The 20,069-nt window shown below is 49.5% G+C and overlaps 1 protein-coding gene across 3 annotated transcripts; it reads left to right on the top strand.

Annotated features, from left to right (window-relative positions):
- The first annotated feature begins 355 nt into the window (after window positions 1-355).
- SLC66A1 (solute carrier family 66 member 1) lies at window positions 356-19,188 on the top strand. 3 transcript variants are annotated; one of them, XM_034753498.1, is made up of 9 exons: window positions 356-494; window positions 2,266-2,358; window positions 5,474-5,735; window positions 11,102-11,231; window positions 12,428-12,515; window positions 16,503-16,654; window positions 16,965-17,057; window positions 17,751-17,936; window positions 18,475-19,188. In XM_034753498.1, exons 3-9 carry the CDS (start codon window positions 5,566-5,568, stop codon window positions 18,571-18,573), a joined length of 918 nt encoding a protein of 305 aa, XP_034609389.1. In that variant the 5' UTR covers window positions 356-494; window positions 2,266-2,358; window positions 5,474-5,565; the 3' UTR covers window positions 18,574-19,188. The 3 variants fall into 3 exon arrangements, with proteins under 3 accessions (XP_034609389.1, XP_034609390.1, XP_034609391.1); XM_034753499.1 differs by having other exon boundaries at window positions 394-412; XM_034753500.1 differs by lacking the exons at window positions 356-494; window positions 2,266-2,358 and adding an exon at window positions 2,586-2,695.
- Window positions 19,189-20,069: the final 881 nt, after the last annotated feature.

The following is a 20,069-nucleotide window of genomic DNA, read 5'->3' as shown; positions in this document are numbered from 1 at the left end:
GCCCTGGGGGTGCGGGTTATTTCCCCTGGGGGGGGTAACTGCACACGGGAGGCTATTGCACCAGGGGGGAATCTTTGTGCCCTGGGGGTGCGGGTTCTTTCCCCTGGGGGGGTAACTGCACACGGGGGGGCTATTGCCCCAGGGGGGGGATCCTTGTGCCCTGGGGGTGCAGGTTATTGCCCCTGGAGGGCACAGGTGTTTTGGGGGGTAACTGCACAGGGGGGCGTTGCCCTGGGGGGTATGTGCCCCAGTAACCCGTGTGCCCCGGGGATCCCGGCCGGGCGGGGCGGGGAGGGGAGGAGCGGACGGGCTGCGAGCCGGCCCGGGATTGCGGGAAGGGAAGCCGGCGGGGCACGTGACCGAGCCATACAAAGCGCCTGGGGCCGGCGGGGGGCAGGAGCCGCGGCCCGGGGTAGGCGCTGGCGGGCCGGGACAGCGCATCGGGGCCCGGGCTCCGCTCTCCCAGCGCCGCCGAGAAGCCCGGAGCCGCAGCGGTGAGAGGGGCCCGGGCCCCGCCAGCCGGAGGGGGGGGGGGTATCTCCGAGGGCCGGGGGGGCCCTGAAGGGGGGCTGGGGGTGCACAGGATGGGGCGGGGTGGGGGTACTGCAGCCGTACGGGGGCGCACGGGGATGGGGGCGGAGGCGGAGGGGGCGCTCTGGGGGCTCGGGGTGGTGGGAGACGCTGCACAACCCCAGATCTTGCCCCACAAAGGACCCGTCCCTCGCCCCTGCCCCCGCGCGGAGTCTGGCTCCCTGTGGCGCCCGCGCTCCGCTCCCCGCAGCCCCCGGGAAAGCTGTAGTTTGCATTTCTCCCTTTCCTTCTCCGCCCGGCTCCCGACCCCAGCGAGCACGAGTTCCGGGAATAACCCTGCCCGCTTCTGCCTCCGACTGCTTTAGAGGGGGGGCAATGGCAGTGTCGTTATCCCCACGCTACAGATGGGGGAAACTGAGGCACGGGACGTGGCTGGCTCAAGGTCAGTCAGTGACCGTGCACAGGGACAAGAACCAGGTCCCCCGATGCCTTGTCCGCTGGACTATGCTGCCTATTGCATACTGATCAAGAGGAAACTCAAGAGAACTATCAAGGGTGTCCCAGGGAAGAGCCCCTTTATCTCTCTTCACCCCCTTTTAGGGTGACCAGATGTCCTGATTTTATAGGGATAGTCCCGATTTTTGGGTCTTTTTCTTATATAGGCTCCTATTACCCCCCCCCCCCACACACACACACCCCTGTCCCGATTTTTCACACTTGCTGTCTGGTCGCCCTATCCCCTTTCCAGGGTTCACTGGATGGTCTCTTTCCCCTGTGACATGGTCGAGTTGGCCTTGGCACCTGGCAATGCGGAGGCACAGTAGATTGAAGTGGGCGAGGGAGGGAGAGCTTTCACCACACTAGGCAGAGAGAAGGAGAAGCAGCTATGAGGGAGCATTGTCATCCCAAGCCAGGGAGAGGCTTAAAAAGTGCAGTCTATCTCCCACCCTGCTCCTCCTTACTTCAACCCCTGGACATCATGTGATATCCAACTGCCCTCATGTCCGGTTAAAATTGGCATTGTGGGTTATTTTCAAATGTCCTGCTAGCTACAGTGCAGAATGGTCAGTATTGGGCTCTAACTCAGAATGCTGATCCTGAAATGTTTAATTCAATGGAAAGTCCTGGAAAACCAAATAAATAGAAACTACTGTTAACACAGGAAAAGTGTATCCTTCCCACCCGTGATGGGGAACCATCTCCTGCGGAGAGAACTGATGATCTAGCAGGACTTCAGCCGCTATCAACCCATATCCCAACATAATGATGTTTCTCATAGGCCCCTAAACTGACATTTATGGGCCTGTGGTGATTGGGAAATGGGATGCACTATAGTATGATACCACCCCACCCCCCCCGCACAAATTCCAGGATGGGTGATGAGCCCTCTGTCCCTTTGTGCAAAACTCCAATATGGCGTGCGCATTTTGCCTATCTGCAGAATCTCTTACACTGGTATTTCTGCCCTGGACCTGCTTTACTAGGAAATACCTAATGTTCCTGGAAGCATGTGGCACAATTGTAGATGGGAGAAGACCGCTCAGAAGGAACAGGATAATAGATTTCCACCATTATGGGAAGGCCAGAATGATTTGAACCTCCTTTCCCAATTTATTAGTATTTAATAACCCCTCTTTGCCCCTCCCCGCCCCCTCATCTACACCAGAATTTTATTGAATGAAAAAAAATTAATCTAGAAATACAATCAATTGCTATGTTTCATTTTGCTTTAAGGTTACTATTTCCTGTTACTGCGAGGTGATTGTGGTTTGGAAGCTTATTGGGCAGTTCTGAATCATCAGAGACGTGATGCTGTTGAAGTTTCAGGTATGATTGTATGGTGGAGGGGACGTATTGTGCCAGTGCAGAGGCTGCCCTTGCAGTCTAGATGAGATCCAAGTCTGATTAGACCCCACAGAGCTGTGCTCAAATGGAGAAGTGATTAAACTGTTGCATTGTAGGCAGTACACGTCTGTCAGTACCAGTTGGTACCTTCCCTTAGCAGTTACTATTTTTTCCTCTTACAGCTGAATGTCAGCTTGATAGATCAAGTGTAGGCCTGGGACTTAAGAGATCTAGCTTCTGTGACTGATTGGCTTTGAACAAGCCCCTGAGACGTGGTTTCAGTTTTCCCATCTGTAAAATGGGAATAGCAATCTCACAGGTATTTTTGAGGTTAAATTTATTTTTTGTAAAGTGCTTTGAGCTTGTCTGATGGAAGCAAAGTAAGGTATCATTATTATTAAGTGGGTCACTGGTACATAATGATCAGCTGCTATGCGATCTCCCGCTCACGGGGTGTAATTTAAGTCTTCTGTGTGTGTGCTTTTTGTAAAGCATTACAAACACCATGCTAAACGAGCTGGTGAGGTACCTCAGCTGTGTATGAAATGGAGACCTTGTGGTTAGTCATCCAGGCTTACAAAGGGTAGCTAAAGTGCAAGTTTCAGCTGCTGTACTTCAAGGAACAACTTTGGGGGTCTGTTACAGAGCCCCGCTTGGCTTGGGCGTAGTGGTAATAAGAAATGGAAACTTTTCTGACCAGCATCTGCAGCTGAGTAGAGTTGACAATGCACAAATGTATTGGCACCAACTTCACCTGAGCTCATGTCTGGACATGAGTTAAATCTCTAAACTCTGAACAAAGATCCTTTCACACAGGTATTTTGGCTAGAGAAGTCATTGTCTCTGTCCTCCTTGGGTGATGTGTAGCTAAAGCTTTGGGGGCATCTGAGTTTATTAATGTAGGCTAGCTACATGCACTAAGATATGCTGGGGAGTTAGTGGAAGAAAAGAGTTCCAACGGAAATGTCTCAGAATCCGTAGTTGTGCAATTTTCACCTTCCCCTGTTGCTTTTGGGGGTGCAGGAGCAATTTCTGTGTGATCTGATGCACAATAGGGACCAACTCTCCACAGAGTATGTGATAACAATATACAGTAAAAGCTGTTTCATCCAGCACTTCACCAACTGGAAAGCTCTATAAACCAGCATTTCTGATCGTCATTGAAATTCTGGTTTATAGTCCGGTTGGTGTGGGGCCAGCAGTTTGACACGCGGGAGGTGTGGAGAGCAGGCTCTGGGAGGGAGTTTGGGTGCAGGAGGGGATTTGGGGCAGGAGCGGGTGCAGGGTACCAGATCCAGGGAGTACTCATCTCAGGCAGCTCCCCGCAAGCCCCACCTGTCCCGGCTGCTCCAAGGTGGAGGCGCGGCAAGTGGCTCCATATGCTGCCCCGAGTGCTAGCTCTACAGCTCCCATTGGCTGGGAACCACAGCCAATGGGAGCTGCAGGGCAGCACCTGCAGACGGAGGCGGTGCCGCCTGCCGTGCCTCCGCCTAGGAGCAACCAGGACAGGTCGCCGCTTGCGGGAAGCTGCCAGAGGTGAGCGCCCCCCTGGATCTGGCACCCTGCACCCCAACCTGCTGCCCTGAGTCCCCTCCTGCATCCAAACTCCCTCCCTCTTAGTTAACTGACATTTTCACTTACCAGTACCCCCGCTCCCATTCCTCCCAACATGCCGGATAAAACAGCTTTTCCTGTCCATAGCTTGTGAATTGTCCCCAGTTGGGTTACACGTGTCCTCTGGATGACTTCTTGCATGTGCTGCTCTCAGGGGATGCTATGGACAGCAGTGAATTTGAACGTCAGTTCAGAACTACAGGTGCTCCTGCTCCATGCTAAGCAACGCTCTCTTCGTGTTGAGGCAGATACCTCAGCCAAGGCTGGAATAACGTGACTTATTGAACAGCCAGTAGTTTTCTCCCAGCCATGGCTAAACCAGTGGACCTCAGTGGGGAATTTTAATTAAGTCGGAGGTTCTCTCACCCTTCCTTCTGATCATCTGGCCTGGCACTGTGGTGGCATTCTATCTGGGGTCTTCTCCCTCTTACAGTGCAGTGAAGAGATGGGCTGCCTTGGATGAGGCCTTTCAGAGGGAACCAAGTGGCATGGGAGGGTAGGGGAGAAGAGGGAAACATCTCTGGTTCTAGTTCAAACTCTCCATTATCCATTTGTCTGTTCCCAAAACACCGCGTGACTGAAGGCTGCCCCTTTACTGACAAACCGCCTGAGTTTTCCATAGGCAGATCTTGCCCCTGTCCATGCCACTGCTGAGGTCACGCCAGTGCCAGCACTGTGTCTCTGCAGAAACAGTGGATGTCCAAACAGCAGGCCCAATTCTCTTCTTGCTTATCCTGGTCTAACTCGGCTGGCTTCAGTGGGGTTACCCCTTCCAGAGCCCACAGTGAGACGAGGATCAGAGCTGATATTTCAATGAAGAGAAGGCAATTCAGGTGTTCTGATTTGTGGCAGTTTGATAATGAGACTCTCTAGCAGGAGTTTCTGCACAGCCAATCAACCAGGCCAGCCTGACAGATGAGCAGATATCTGATTCGGTTTTAAAAAAACAAACCCAGCCCTTTGCTTTTGCTTTTCTCTGCACTGACTCTTTGGAAGGAAAATAAATGAGGTCATAGGGAGTAGGAGGAAGAAATAAATATTCTGTAGCTGCAAAAGAGGCCCTCTTGCTGCATCTCTTATTCAGTCATTACTGGTGAACTTGGGTGACCGGGGCCAGATCTACTTCCTACAGTCACCTGACTCTCCTCAAAATCGGTTTTAAAGGCCCATCTTGAGCATTTGCTTTGGGGAGAAGCACAAGCTGAGCAAGGGGATGTGTGTCATAATCCCGTGTGTTACTGGAAAGACCTGCCACGTAGCCCTTACATAGTGAACTTAGTGCTGGCTTCACCGTTCTGGAGACTGGTCTGCTGATAAAGGAATTCAGTCTGGGATTACCTCTCCGCTAGAGGCCCATTAGATAGTAACTGTTGAATTGCAAGGTGAGCCAGCTTTAAACCAACAAACTAGAGCTCTAAGGAGCCATCTGGTCCCTTGTTGTTAATAATACAGGCTCTTTCCTTCTCTCCATCTATTCCAACAGGTTCAGTGTCTGGCTCTGGATAAAGATATCCCTCCTGCTGTCTGACCGCTGCAGCCTCCTCCCTCAAGGGCTGGCCCCTTGCTGACGGGGCTATGGACTCTCGGCTTTGGCAAGGTTCCCTAGGAGGGAATTTCTCAGACTGTCCCAATGGCTCCCAATGGGTGTGGGATGTGTTCAGTGAGTGTGCCCAGGATATCCGGGACTTCGCCAGTATTGTGTTGGGTGTGTCTTCCATCTTCTGCTTTGCAGGATCTTCCTTCCCGTAAGTAAAACCCTTCTGCTGCCAGGCCAGGTGCATGTCCTGGATGCCCAGTGGAGGGAATTCTAGATCTGGCTGGTGTTTTTCCTTCGCCATTTGTGATGGCTTCCAAAACATAAAGCCACGAGCCTTCACTGGAGATCTTGAGCACAGCCGCTTGACTTGCCCTAGTGAAGGACTTGACTGGCCTTGGCTTTAAAGGGCTGGGTTTAAAATGGGGAGAGGGCTAGTGGAGAAGGAATAGTAGTTCAATTTACAGCTTCAACTTTGTCATCCACACAAAACAAGGCGTAGTTTGTTGCTAGTGCTGCTGTGTGCTGTTAAACAACTGTAGTGTTCCATCCACAAGGTAGGTGCATCTCAGTGGTGGAAGTGTATAGTTTGATCCTGAAGGAGCCCAAAGTGTTATGCAAAATTGTTAAAAGGACAGACGGTAGATTGGATGACACAAGGAAAATGCAGCTGCTCTGAGAGCTTTTTCCATTTCTAAATGTACAGTAAGGTGGTTTCACAATTAGAGAGGCAGTTATTCTAATGGAACTTCTGCTTATGCGTAAATTGTGGTTAGCAAATAGCAGATCAGCAGGGTCGTCTTCCCACCCACCCACACACATCAGACTGACATGCAGATCACGTGTACACAAGAACCTCTGAGGCAAGCAGTCTGGAGAGGCTGAGCTCAGCAGTCTCTTGGAAGATGAGTTTTGTCCACAGCCCCCATGGAATGGGAAGGTATGGGTATGGCTGGACTGCTATTAGGGCTAACCCACGGTGACTGTTCCTAAACCAGGAAGTGACTCATTCTTAAGCTTAGGAATGCAATCCATCTGCATACAATTGATGAGCATGTCTGTATCACTCCTGCTGTCCTAGACACCCCTGTAAAAGGCACAACAGTCAGATTTGGAAGTGGGTCAAGGCTGGGTGCTCGCTGTAACTGGAAGGCATGTGTCACTAGCTGGTTAAACCCAGTCTATCTGGCCATCAGCTCCCAGCTACAATGTCAGTGATAAACTACCTGCTTAGCCCAATTGGACCAGGGTGGGTAGTGATTGACTAAGCTAAATAATAGCTAGTGACTCATGGAAAGCAAGCTCTCATTCTCTGCCCTTGTAAGGCAGGATCTCCAGGAAGGAGTTGATGGTTCTGTCTCCCACAATAGTTTAGTTCTTGTTTTTCAGGGGGGAGTTTTCTGCCCACCTGCAGGAGCAACTCTTCTCACTGCTTTCACATGTAGGTTTTTTTTTTGCCTCCGTTCTAACCATTCTATGAAGAGTCTGTGGCAGGTGCTAGGTAGGGCAGAGCTAGCATCTTCAGTTTTGAAGATCCAGGCAAATATCTCCCCATGTGTGCTAGGCACATGGATAATGAACCAGCTTACAAAACCCAAATCCATAATGGGTGAGATGCTACTGTTGCCAATTCATTTATCCAGGACCATCAACACCCTCTATCCATTTTCACCTCCTAAGCCTCCCCTCCCATCCTCTCAAAAGCTGGGAAGTGGGGAAATGCCATCAGCACCTGGCACAATGGTATCTGATCACTCTGTCCCAGCATGTAGACTTCATCCCCTCTTCTCCAAAGGTAGGTCCCCCTGTCTTTAGAGAGACCAGGTTGTTCCTGGCCCCTATAGCACTGGTGCAGCCCCAGCTCAGGCCAGCTGTCACTCTTTCAGGGGCTTGGAGGAGGTCGGGTCAGATCCTGGGGTGATGCCAGCATCCTGGGCTAACAACTGCCCAGTGGAATCCATTCACCTCCCAAACCATTTTAAAGCTGTACTCCCCCTGCCCCGGGCCTGTTCTTTGGCTGCAAAACCTAACTAAGTGGGCGGCTGCCTATCCGCTCTCAGAGCAGGACACCTAACATCTTATTCAGGACAAAAACTGCCTAGGGAGGCAGCAGTAGTTAGACTTGACATAGGGTAAATAAGCCCAAGTCTTTCCATTGCTGTTACCCAGTGGAATGAAGTGTGGAGACTCCGAAAGTGATAGATGCTCCTCAAAGCATGGACTGAGCCAGGAGTGAACAGGGCATAACCCTCCCAGGAGCATTGGTGTCTGCTCCAGACCAATAGAGAGAGCGTGGCACAGAGAGAGAAGTGAGTTGTTTGGACAATGACTTCAAAGCTATTAGAAGACATGCAAGGGATCCGATCTAGGCTCTGCCATGCCAACATCTAAGTCCCTGTTAAAGATCTGCTTTGGTCAGACTGCATATAGTGAATCAAGTTCACTTCTATATAAATTGCTTATTTCCTTTTTCCCAACCTCTGATGGTGAGCAGATTCAGAGCAGGGAGCACTCTTGGTCAGGGTTCCCTCTAATTTTTCCCGCACATGTGCGGAATGAATTTGGTTATGTGCACCAATATGGAGGTGAGGTGTGACAAAATTCATGGGGTGGGGCCAAGGGGTTTAGAGTGTGGGATGCAGCTCAGGGCTGGGGCAGAGGGTTGGGGTACAGAGGTTTGAGGACGGCGGCTGGGGGTTCAGGCTCTGGGGTGGGGTTGGGATAAGGGGCTCAGGTGCCCCTCCCCTGGTCGTGACAGGTCTGGGTTCGGGCTGTCCCTCCCCTGGCTGCGGTAGGTCCCAGCCGGGTGGGTTCCCGGAGTCCTTGCATGGCCACGCAGCTTATAAGGAACTTAGCTCTTGATAACGTTTGGAAAGTGCCTAGCATGTTACTTCAAATAAATAACTCTTCAATCAGCATAAAATACTGTGCGAAGCAGGGATATGCGCATAACACAACACAACTTAGATTTACAATAAAGTGATCTAGCATTTTCCATCTCTAAAGCCCTTTGCACAAATAGAGGGTGACAACCTGTTTTGAGGAGGTGGGAGACAGAAACTGGGATGCCTCTATCCTAATCATCCATGCTGCTTCTAAACGAACCAAGGAGCTGTCTAAACTAGACGTTGAAGAGCTCAGGGCTCTTCTCATATAAGTAGGAGTTTGCCCTGGTGTCCTGCCCCTTTCCCCTTATTGCCCAGTGTGCTGCATACATACCTAGCTGCATTTCGCAGGGGTTGTAGTAAGTTTGGAGTGACAGGGGCTATGTTCGCCCAGCTCAGGGAACGTTCAGTTACCGGCTGCTCCAAAGTCAGCCAGAAGAAGGCGCTTATGGCATTGGTTTAAAAATAGAGGTTCAGCCCATTGAGGGGCTGTTTGGGGAACAGCGGCAGGGATCTCTTGTTAGAGGTGAACAGCCCATCAACCCAGCTAAAGGGTGAACAAAGCTGCACTGAAAACTAGCAGGGTTGCTTAACACCTGGGGCTGCCTAGTGGAGGGGAAAAGTTCTTGCTGCAACTTTCACTGTAGTGCCTGTTATCTGACTTTAATATTTCTGTCTGGGTAGATTTGAGGGGATGGGGACAGGCTGTCTTCTACGGTGGGCCTGAAAACCTGCCTCTTGCGCACTGGGGTTTCTTTCACTTCCCCCTGCCCCCTTGCAGCCACACCCTGGGATGCCTACCTTGAGTGACTTCCAGTTTCCATTGCCAAATGAACTCTTGAACCCACGGGGATTTGGCTGAATCAGCAGATTGTCAGCCAGACCTACTGAGCTGATATGTTACCCAGAGAAGAGTGAGCAGGAACCATGCTCTTGTCTGATGTGCATTGCCGGGCTCCTCCTCCTTGGGGATTCTGATAGAAGCCTTTCCTATGTGCTGTGGGGCAGCTTCATAGGAAGCAGTGTATCCTCAGGGCCAGCCCAGGAGGGTTCCCGCTGGGGGGTTGAACTGCAAATCACCTGCGGCTGCTGCTGGAGGTAGGGGATGGGGATACTGAGAATCGGACTGAGCAGGCTTTTTGCTGGCAGTGAACAATAGCTCTTCATCTCACAATAGGCTAATGCAGGGCAACCTGCTTTTTGAGACGGTTGCCTATGATGGGAAGCTGTGGCACCTTGTACTTTCCCCCTGCTGCAAAGTATGGTAAACCTGCTCTCCATGCTGACTCAGAAACGGGGAGTGGCCGTGGAGGTGTAGCCCCTGTCCCTTCTCTACATGCTGGCTTCGAAATTCGATCCGACCCAGAGCAGCATTGTTGTGCCTGGCTTGGCAAACTGAGACACGGAGAGTTGTTCAAGATCATACAACGAGCTGGTGGCAAAGCCAAGAATAGAAGCAGAGTTCTAGCTCTCAGGCTATTGTTCTAACCACTAGCCAGGGGTCGGCAACCTTTCAGCAGTGGTGTGCCGAGTCTTCATTTAGTCACCCTAATTTAAGGTTCCATGTGCCAGTCATATATTTGAACATTTTTAGAAGGTCTCTTTCTATAAGTCGATAATATAGAACTAAACTATTGTTGTATGTAAAGTAAATAAGGTTTTTTAAAATGTTTAAGAGGCTTCATTTAAAATTAAAATGCAGAGCCCCCCGGATCGCTGGCCAGGACCTGGGCAGTGTGAGTGCCACTGAAAATCAGCTCACGTGCTGCCTTTGGCGCGCGTGCCATAGGTTGCCTACCCCTGCACTAGACTGAACATTTCCCTCGTGAAAGTGAGAGGTGGATAACGCTATGCACAGTGCAGGCAGGTGATGTGCAAGCGTCCCCCACACAACTCTGCCAATCCTCCTCCAGTGTGACTTGTACTACTCCGGATACGCTCTGACAGCCCTGCTGTTGCTGTCTGGTAGACAGCAGGGTGGCAGACAGCAGTCATGGGCTATGTGACTACGGTGGTTCTGCTCTGGATTTCCCACAGCACAAAGGTGATGGTATTTAACTTGGAGTGGAGAGAGTGAACTTTTGGATTAAGGCAGTTGATCTAAGAGACTCTCCATACCCTCCTTCCCTTCCCATGTCAGCCCTCATTAAGAGTTGTGCCCTCTGGGGTTAGAGCAGCACTCACTGACCTGCCTTTGGCTGGTAGATCAGCAGAGCCAGCTTTCCACAGCCTCGACAAGGTCCTGATTAGGGGCACAAAGGGGAAAAAAATAGCAGTACTAGTACCTCCAATGATGTGGGGTTTCAAGGTTGTGCATTCTTGATCTACGTGACTTCCTGTAATGTGGGCTGTGGCAGTGAGGGGAGGGAACCCACTGAAAGCTCTCCTTGCAGCTCTTCCTCCTGGTCAACCCACAGGTGGGTCAGTGCCTTCGGGCTTGTCTACATGAGGAAACTTACCAGCAGAACTGTACCGTAAAGCTATACTGCAATAGTTTTGCTGATAAATTTCCCTGTGTAGAGAAGCCCTTAGCCTAGTGCCGGTTTGTACTCCTTTGCTGAGTTTAAAAACTAACATAGCATCCAGATCATCCGGGGGGGTGTCCCACATTCAAGGAACCTCTGGCCTCTGCTCCCGCTGGGGGTACTGATGAATTGATTGTGTAGTGCTGACTCTCTCTCTCTTTCCTCAGCCAATATTACCAGGCCTGTAAAACAGGTAACATGGACCAGGCTCTCTCCATATACTTCCTGCTGGGATGGCTAGGAGGAGATTCCTTAAATCTAATAGGCTCTTTCCTGGCCAATCAGTTGCCACTACAGGTAATGATTTAGGTTTTTCTATGTGATTTGAGTTTGGCTGGCAAGGATTAGTGTCCAGATTCTCTGTGTGGGTGGAGGGGAGGAGAAAACCTGGCTCAGTGGTACGACAGTGTCTCCCTAGCCAATGCTGTGTGTGTGTGTTGGGGGGTGGAGGGGGAGTGAATGAAGTTAGGACACTTATTAAAAGAATGGTTTCAGAGTAGCAGCCGTGTTAGTCTGTATCCGCAAAAAGAACAGGAGTACTTGTGGCACCTTAGAGACTAACAAATGACTTTGCTTGCTGTCCTACCCCTTTTTTATAGGGCAAGATTGTTACAATAACTAGAGATGGGCCTGAGCCATGCAGTTGGGATCTGGAGCCAAAACTCTCCAACGTGCAGGCGTGTCTGGCTCAGGGCTTTTGCTTTGTACCCTTCTCCCTGTCTGATCAGTAAAGATAGCCTTCTGATTGATAGAGCAGATTTGACTCAGGTTAGAGGCTGGTGTGCAGTCTGGGACTCTGGGTCTAAGCTCTGCCAGCATCTTGCTCTATCCAGCATTACAGGCAGCTAAGATCAGCTGACTGACTTTCAAATTAACTTCTTGAGCACATGGGCAAGAAACGTCTCTTGCCCTATGGACTCTCTGATGGATGCACTGAACCAAAGAGAAGCCCCTGAGTTTCTGGAGGTTGTCTAGGTCATGGTTGTGGCCTGAGGGAAGGAGGTTTTGCTCTGTAAGACCAAGAGATGTCCCAATGTCCTGCACCGTCTGTCTCTCTCTGATTCATTTTCTTACAGGAGGCAAGGCTACTTGGTGAAAATCCAGGGCAGGGCATCTTTTCTCCTGCTAGATCAGGGTGGTGAAAGTGCAGCCCCAGAGTTCTACATTATCCCCATTTTACAGATGGGGGATAGTGATCCTGACCTTCTTTATAAAGCGCTTTGAGCTCTACTGATGACAAGTGCTGTGTAAGAGACCAGGATTATAACCGTTACATTCTAGCTTCCCTCATTCTGGATGTGGCCTGTGGAGACGATAAGAGCCAGTGTGCAATCCTCTGGCTGGATCAAGGGAGGGCCTTGTAGCTGCCATTAGATGATCCTCTATAATCAGACTAAGGAAAGCTGCTTAGTTGAATAGTCTGGGGTCCATCTGTGGATGAGCGAAGGGAGGCAGTTCCGTCGTATGACTGACGATTGTGTTTCCTCCTCCAGGTTTACACAGCCATTTACTACGTGCTGGCAGACCTGGTCATGTTGTCTCTCTACCTCTACTACAAAGTCAAGAACCAGAGCAGAGGCCGTGAGTTGATAGTTACGAACCCGATCCGGCAACACTTGCATTTGCAAAATTTAACTTTGAAAGCTGCTTCCTCCTGCAGTAATAACGATGGCTGTGGGAGGAGCTCAGGCAGCAGCCTGCTGGGCTTAAACATCTTTCCTGTTCATCCGTGAGAGCACAGCAGGGGTATGGTGGCCGAAGGACCCCTCAGGGTAGCAGTACATGAAGTTACACTATTACAACTGTTGGCAATAGGAGGGCCCTCTTTCTCACCGGCACGAGCATCTGACTTCTCTCATGAGATTAAGAAGCCAAAACATTCCCAAAGGGCTCCAGGCTAGAGCCAGATTAAAATCCCCTAAGCACTAATGTATTGAGACAGGAATACTGTAAACTAGTTTAAAAAAAAAAAAAAGACTGGCAACTAGACTAGCAAGTGAAACCATTTACTGGGTTCAAGGCTTGCACCCTAGCCTGTAAACATGGAAATCCCTGTGGAGCCTAGGGCAGTGGTTCTCAACCGGATGCCTGCAGGCCACTTGCTGCCCAATCAGCACACAGCTGTGGCCCATATGATACCATCAGGGCCATACAGATTGTGTGTGTGTATATAACTGTGGACGCAGCCCACGTAACACACAGAGAGCTGCCTATGCAACCCACAATGGTAAATAGGTTGAGAACCCCTGGCCTAGGGCAGGGGTTCTCAACCTTTTTCTTTCTGAGGCCCCTCCCAACAAGCTATAGAAACTCCACAGTCCACCTGTGTCACAACAACTGTTTTTCTGTATATAAAAGCCAGGGCCGGCATTAGGGGGCACCAAGCAGGGAAACTGCCCATGGCCCCATGCCACAGGGGCCCCACAAAGCTACTTTGCTCAGGCTTTGGCTTCCACCACAGGTGGCAGGGATCAGGACCCTGGGCTTCAGCCCCATACAGTGGGACTTCAGCTTTCTGCCCTGGGACCCAGTGAGTCTAATGCTTGGCGGACCCCCTGAAACGTGCTCATGGCCCCCAAGGATGCCCCGGACTCCTTCTTGAGAACCACTGGCCTAGGGCATTTCCTGCAGTATTAATGGCCATCAGCTGTGCTTTGGGTCCTCCGCTAATCCCCAGGCACTACGCTGCGTTTTGATAAGTATTCAGTGTTTGAGCACAAGTAGAACTTCTCCATAGGACTTGTTTACAGGAGAGTTAGACCAGGGGTTCTCAAACTGGGGGTCAGGACCCCTCAGCAGGTCATGTTATATCATGGGGGGGGGGGGTGTCACAAGCTGTCCGCCTCCACCCCAAGCCCCACTTTGCCTCCAGCATTTATAATAGTGTTTAAATATAAAAATGTGTTTTTTACTTTATAAGGTGGGTCACACTCGGGGGCTTGCTGTGTGAAAGGGGTCACCAGTACAAAAGTATGAGACCCACTGCACAAGCATGTAGGGACAAAAATCAGGCTAGGGCACAAAACGCTTTACACCTAGCAAAGGACAGAAAAGGCAAGAAGAGGTTCTATACATACATTAGGAGCAGGAGGAAGACCAAGGAAACTGTAGGTCTTCTATTTAGTGTGGAAGGAGAGCTAATAACTACTGACCTCAGGAAGGTTGAGGTGTCTGATGCCTATTTTGTTTGTCTTCGCTAAAAAGATTCATGGTCATTTAGATACTCAACACAATTCATATTAACAACAAAGGGGAAGGAACACAAGCCAAAATAGGGAAAGACCTTAATATTCTTTAACTTGTTAAGTTAGATGCCTTCAAGTTAGCAGGGCCTGATGAAATTCATCCTAGGTACTTGAGGAACTAGCTGAAGCATTGGTATCCCTTAACTTTGGAACCTTATCCATCCATGAGTTCTGAAAGAACTCGAAGGGCAAACATGGCATCTGTCTTTTAAAAAAGGAAACAAAGAGAACCTGGGGAATTGTAAACCAGTCAGCCAAACTTCAATAGCTGGAAGGATCGTGGAACAAATAATCAGTTTGTAAGCACCTAGAGGATAATGGAATTAGAAGGAATAGCCAGCACAGATTTGTCAAGAACAAATAATGCCACACTAACCTAACTTCCTCCTTTGACAAGGTTATTGGATGGTGGCAGGGGGGAAGCAATAGATGTGAGATAGCCTTACTAAACATCAAGATTTTGATAGTCCCACATGACGTTCTCTTAAGAAAACTAGGGAAATGTGATCTAGATGAAATTAATACAAGGTGGGTGCACAACTGGTTGAAAGGCGCTACTTATCAATGGTTTGGTGTCAAACTGGGAGGGCGAAGCTAGTGAGGTCCTGCAGGGACCAGTCCTAGGTCTGGCATTAGTCAATATTTTCATTAATGACATGGATAATGGCGTGGAGACTGTGCTATAAAATGTGCACATGACACCACGCTGGGAGGGGTTGCAAGCACTTTGGAGGACAAGATTAGAATTCAAAATGACCTTGACAAATTTGGTCTGAAATCAACAAGATGTACTTCACTTAGGAAGGAAAAATCATAACTTATAACTACAAAATGGGGAATAAATGGCTAGGTAGTTGTACTGCTGAAAAGAATCTGGGGGTATACTGGATCTCAAATTGAATTTGAGTCAATATGTGGTGCAATAGCAAAAAAGGCTAATATCATTCTGGGGTGTATTAACAGGTGGTGTATGCAAGACATGGGGGGTAATGTATCACTCTGCTTGGCAGTGGTGAGGTCTCAGCTGGAGTACTGTGTCCAGTTCAGGGTACCATGCTTAAGGTATGGACAAATGGGAGAGTCTAATCTCCTTTTAAAATCTTCTCCTGACAAGTTGTGAACCCAACATGACAGCACTGTGATAAAGCCGGAGAGGCAGAAAGAAAAGTGCCGCTAGACTTGTTTATGTCACAAGAGCTGTGCAGAATCGGGGCCTTAAGTATGTGCTCTTGAGTGGTATTAAGACAGAAAAACCTTAAAGGGTTTTTTTTACTCTTGGCAGTGTTCCTTTTAAGAAGGCTAAGCCCAGAACTATTTCCTTTTTCATAGTTAATGAATTGGACTTATCACCATGAGATAGCAAATGTGGTTTTTTTTAATCTCTCTGAAGTTACTTGGTACTAACTATACGACCGCAGACTTGAAACAGAGAGTATCAGAGGGGTAGCCGTGTTAGTCTGAATCTGTAAAAAGCAACAGAGGGTCCTGTGGCACCTTTAAGACTAACAGAAGTCTTGGGAGCATAAGCTTTCGTGGGTAAGAACCTCACTTCTTTAGATGCAAGACTGAAGAAGTGAGGTTCTTACCCACGAAAGCTTATGCTCCCAATACTTCTGTTAGTCTTAAAGGTGCCACAGGGCCCTCTGTTGCTTGAAACAGAGAGTGTGCCTACAGTGAGGCTGGAGGCATGACTTCCTGCTTAGACAAACGTAGCCACACTATTCAATAGAAGTGTAGGAGGGGCTATGCGCTGTTTGCTTAGGGTTTCAGACAGGATCCTAGTTGCGGTGGCTAGCCTGTTCTGCTGCCAGGCTCAATCAGAGCTAGTGTGAGGGTCTCTCTCGTCAAGCCAGAAGCTACGTCTTCCGGCTCCAGTGCAGACATACCCACAATGAAACAATATAGATTTTTAGAATTCCTTTTATTCTACAGTTTTTCCTTTCTTCACCAGGAGGTCTTGTAATGGCAAAAGGAGGGACCTTTACTCTAACTTTTGATTAATCAAATATCTGCACGGAAGGCAGGTGCTGCTAACCTGTGATGTGTTTAAATGTCTGCCACATGCATTGCATAGCCCCTCCCCAGTGTCAGCATGTGAGGAATGGAACTTGGTTATGGAAGGCCTGCCTTCAAGAGAAATCTGAACCTGCCACTGTGGAACTGTTGCCTCCCTCTTCTGTGGGATGGCCCTGGCCCTGGTTTTTCTGGAGGTGATGGGATGCAGATTTAACCGGAATCCAGGTTGCCTCACGTAGTGTCACGGACACACTCGTGCCCGTTCTTTGGTGGCACTTTGTAACTCACCTCTGCTTTCTCTTTCCAGTCTCTGCTCCAATTAACGCAGCCTTTGCCTTCGTTTTTCTGGGAACGGTGTCAGCAACATCCTTGCTGGGCAGAGCTGGCTCCACAGTTGAAACAGTGACATTTAAAGGGAGGACTCTTCTGTCTGCCACAGTGGATGCAGCTGGACGCGAGGTGAGCCCCTTTCAGTATATGGGGGCAGGGAGGAGGCTGAGGATTTGTGGGAAAGATGAATAATCCGTTTGAAAGGGGAATGTCCCACAGAGAGGGAGAGCTGGCGACCTTGTCATGTGACAGTTTCAGCCAATAGCTAGCCAGGCCACTCAAAAGAACTATTGACCAGGTGGAAAGACAACAGTGCATACCTGGGTTTGGCCAGTCATGTGCCCTCGCTTTGCCACCAGATGCCTGTAAATCCAAGGATACAGTTCTGCATGTGCCTTGTACAATGCATAACAGTTTGGTGTTTTGTCTTGCCATGCAGCCTTTCACCAAGAAAGAAATCATTGGCTTCACTGTTGGCTCTATCTCTTCCTTGTTGTATCTGTTCTCCCGAGTGCCCCAGATCTACACTAATGTAAGTGCCCCATTGGAGGTGGGGATGGGATCCAACCCGCCGCTGGGGCTATCTTCCCCTGGGGAAGGTGAAAGGAGCTCCCCTTCTGTTGAGATTCCAGAGCTGGGAGTAGGGGAGTGTCCTTTATCCCTAAGGGCTGCTGATGCAAGAAGCAGAGGGCTCTAGGCCACTAACCAGCTGTCTTTCCAGAACCTTCTCATAGGCCATCTCTCTGTATTTTTCACATTGGGTCCTGATTAATTTAACCTCTTGACTTCCATGCAACAGCTGTTTCTCCCCTTCTGGTTAAAATGTAAATATCCCATTGTGAAGGTGGGACTCTAATTTTGTTTAATATTTTACAACTGGAGCTGGACAACTACTGGTATTGAGCCCACTCTATCATTTAGGACTCCTGTTCTGGTGGGTCTTTGTGGGGAGGGGTGCTGGCCAATTCCCAGGGATACAATTCCCATTTTAATTTTCCCTGCTCTTCTTGAAGCATCTACTAGGGTCACAGCAGAGCATGGTCAAGTGACCCTAAGCATGCCAACACTGTCTAAGAAGCTTGTCCTTCAAACAGTGGATACCAGCACTCAATAAGCTTAATCATCTTCTAGATCCTCCTCCCTTTGCATATCAACTGGGAATCTGAAGTTTCTAGCAGGGAAGTCTTTATTCTCCAGCCCCTTCTAATATGGCTTCCTCTTCCAGTTCAAGAGGAAAACTACCGAAGGACTGTCATACTTTCTTTTCGCTTTGGTGATGCTGGGGAACTCACTGTATGGAATAAGTGTGCTTCTGAAGAACCCAGACCCAGGGCAAGCCGAAGGCAACTACATCATTCATCACCTCCCCTGGCTGATTGGCAGCCTGGGGGTCCTGTCTCTTGATGTGATTGTATCCTCTTTTGGTAATGCTCTCTGCCCCACTCCTCCAAGTTTCTGTGGGGTTGCCAGCTCCAGTTATTTCTAATGCTCTGCACAAATAGCCCTTAAAGCTGGTCTATTCTGGGAGGGTGGGTGGGCAGGCCTGTTCAGAGGCAGATTTTTGCTGATGCTGTTACACAGCCAACCCGTGCTTTGCAGCTCAAGTCTTTCCCCCCTGTGTTACAGTGATCTCTTACAACAACGTTGGAACAATACATGCTTAGTATAGTTCCTAGCATGAAGGGTCCCTGATCCTCATTTGGGACCTCTGGTCACTACCCTAATGCAATAAAATATAGTCCTTTTCTGTAGCTCTCAAAGAGCTTTACAAATGAGGTAACCCTGATTATTTCCATCTTACAATGGTAACCATGCACCTGTTGCCATAGAAAGTACCAACCAACCTCTATTTCCCTTCCGGCACTAACGGCTTTCTCCCTAGGCAGAGTTACCTCATTTCTCCTATCTAGATCTTGCTGTAAAGGAAATAAGACTTAACACCTCCTCAGATCTCCTTCCAGTTCCTTGCCTATCGGAAGAGAAGACCTCGCACTTCTGATGAGAGAGAGGCCCTGCTTGGCAAGCAAGATGAATCCCTTGACAGCTGACAAAGGAACTGTCCCCAAGCAAGAATGGGATACTGGTGAGAACTCTGGTTTCAAACTCTGGCACAGCAAGTTGCCCTCAGAGGCTGTAAGCCAGTGTGCAGTATGATGCTTCCTGCGGAAAGTGCTTGGCCACCTGGCAGAGGACTTTCGTGGTAGATCTCAGCTGCTTGTAGTGATGACTTAAAAGGGATGAAATATTGTGAATTTCTGTACCTGGATCATAGTCACTTTTTAAAAACGAGCTGAACTTGATTCCACTTTCCTTCCTCCCCTCCAGAAGGCTGCCCTGAGTCATCTGCATCAGACATTACTAGCAAGAATGAAAAATCTCTAGGGGATGGAGGGGAGATGAGGCTGTCTCCTTTCCTGTTTTAAGCCAATGAACACACATGCTGTGAGTGGCTGCCATTTAACTTCACCTTTAAAGGTTTATCCACGGTGGCTCCCTTTGCCTATATGAATAATGTTACACATTCTTCTTCTGGCAGCTGAGGCCGGGAGTGAGGCCAGTGCTGGGGTTGGGGAGAAGCGTTTTAATACACGTGTGTGTATAAATATTTTATCTAAATATTTTGGCAGCCAACTTTCTAGAAAAATAAATCTTTGTCCAACATGCCTCCCTTGGTTTTTATTTTCTTGACTCCCACGGACACTTCAGTTTTGGCTTGTCTCCATTCTCTCCCATTTGTACAATTACTCTTTAAAATGGTCTTGGGGTGTGACTACCCCCTACCCATAGCCATTCACTTTCCCCTTGTGAACTTGCATTTGGTCCTGGCTGTAAGTTTATTTCACATCCATTCCTGCTCTAGAGGGAAGCTTTTCCCCTTCATTTCTAAAGCAGATATGCTGGCAGGGACTACCTTTACTGTCTGCCAAGTAAGATGGATGGGATATCCCCACCTACCTCTTTTCAGTATTAGCTGTCCACTGAGATAACTACTCCAGGCAGCAGATGCCTTCTAGCAGGATGGGCCTACACCAATATTTCTTGCACGTGGCCACCAGAGGGTTTTCTTGTGGCCACAGCCTCCTGGATGGGGTGGGGGAGGGGGGAGCAGTGGCCCATCTCCCAGGGCTGCCAGTAGGGGTTGGGTACTCCCTCTTCTCTCTCCCCCTCCATCCCCCCCCAAAAAGAAGAAACCACAGGCAGTGCAGGTAAGTAGCGAATTCCCTACTTTCCCAGGGGTAGAGGGAGTGCTTCAGACTCCATCCATGCAGTGGCAGGCTCTGATTCCAGGCTCACCTTCCCCATCCTTGGCCCTGGGTCCCACTGCCTCCCTGCCCATCTGTGACGGAGCAGGGAGCAGGGCAGATTTGACCTGGGAATGTTGCAGGGGGATTGCAGTGAGGAGGGGGGACTTCCCTTGAAGGAAGCTACCTGAGCTGTAACCTGAGCCAGGAACGGGGGTGGGGAGAATTAACACCTTCTGCCCGGGAGACTGAACAAAGGAGAGGAGCAGCAGGAGGAGTTTTGAGTTTAGTTTCGGTTTGGG

The sequence above is a fragment of the Trachemys scripta genome, chromosome 19, assembly GCF_013100865.1.
Source record: "Trachemys scripta elegans isolate TJP31775 chromosome 19, CAS_Tse_1.0, whole genome shotgun sequence".
Lineage (NCBI taxonomy): Eukaryota > Metazoa > Chordata > Testudines > Emydidae > Trachemys > Trachemys scripta.
Note: the sequence above shows the minus strand (reverse complement) of the source record. Positions and strands in the feature narration are given on the sequence as shown.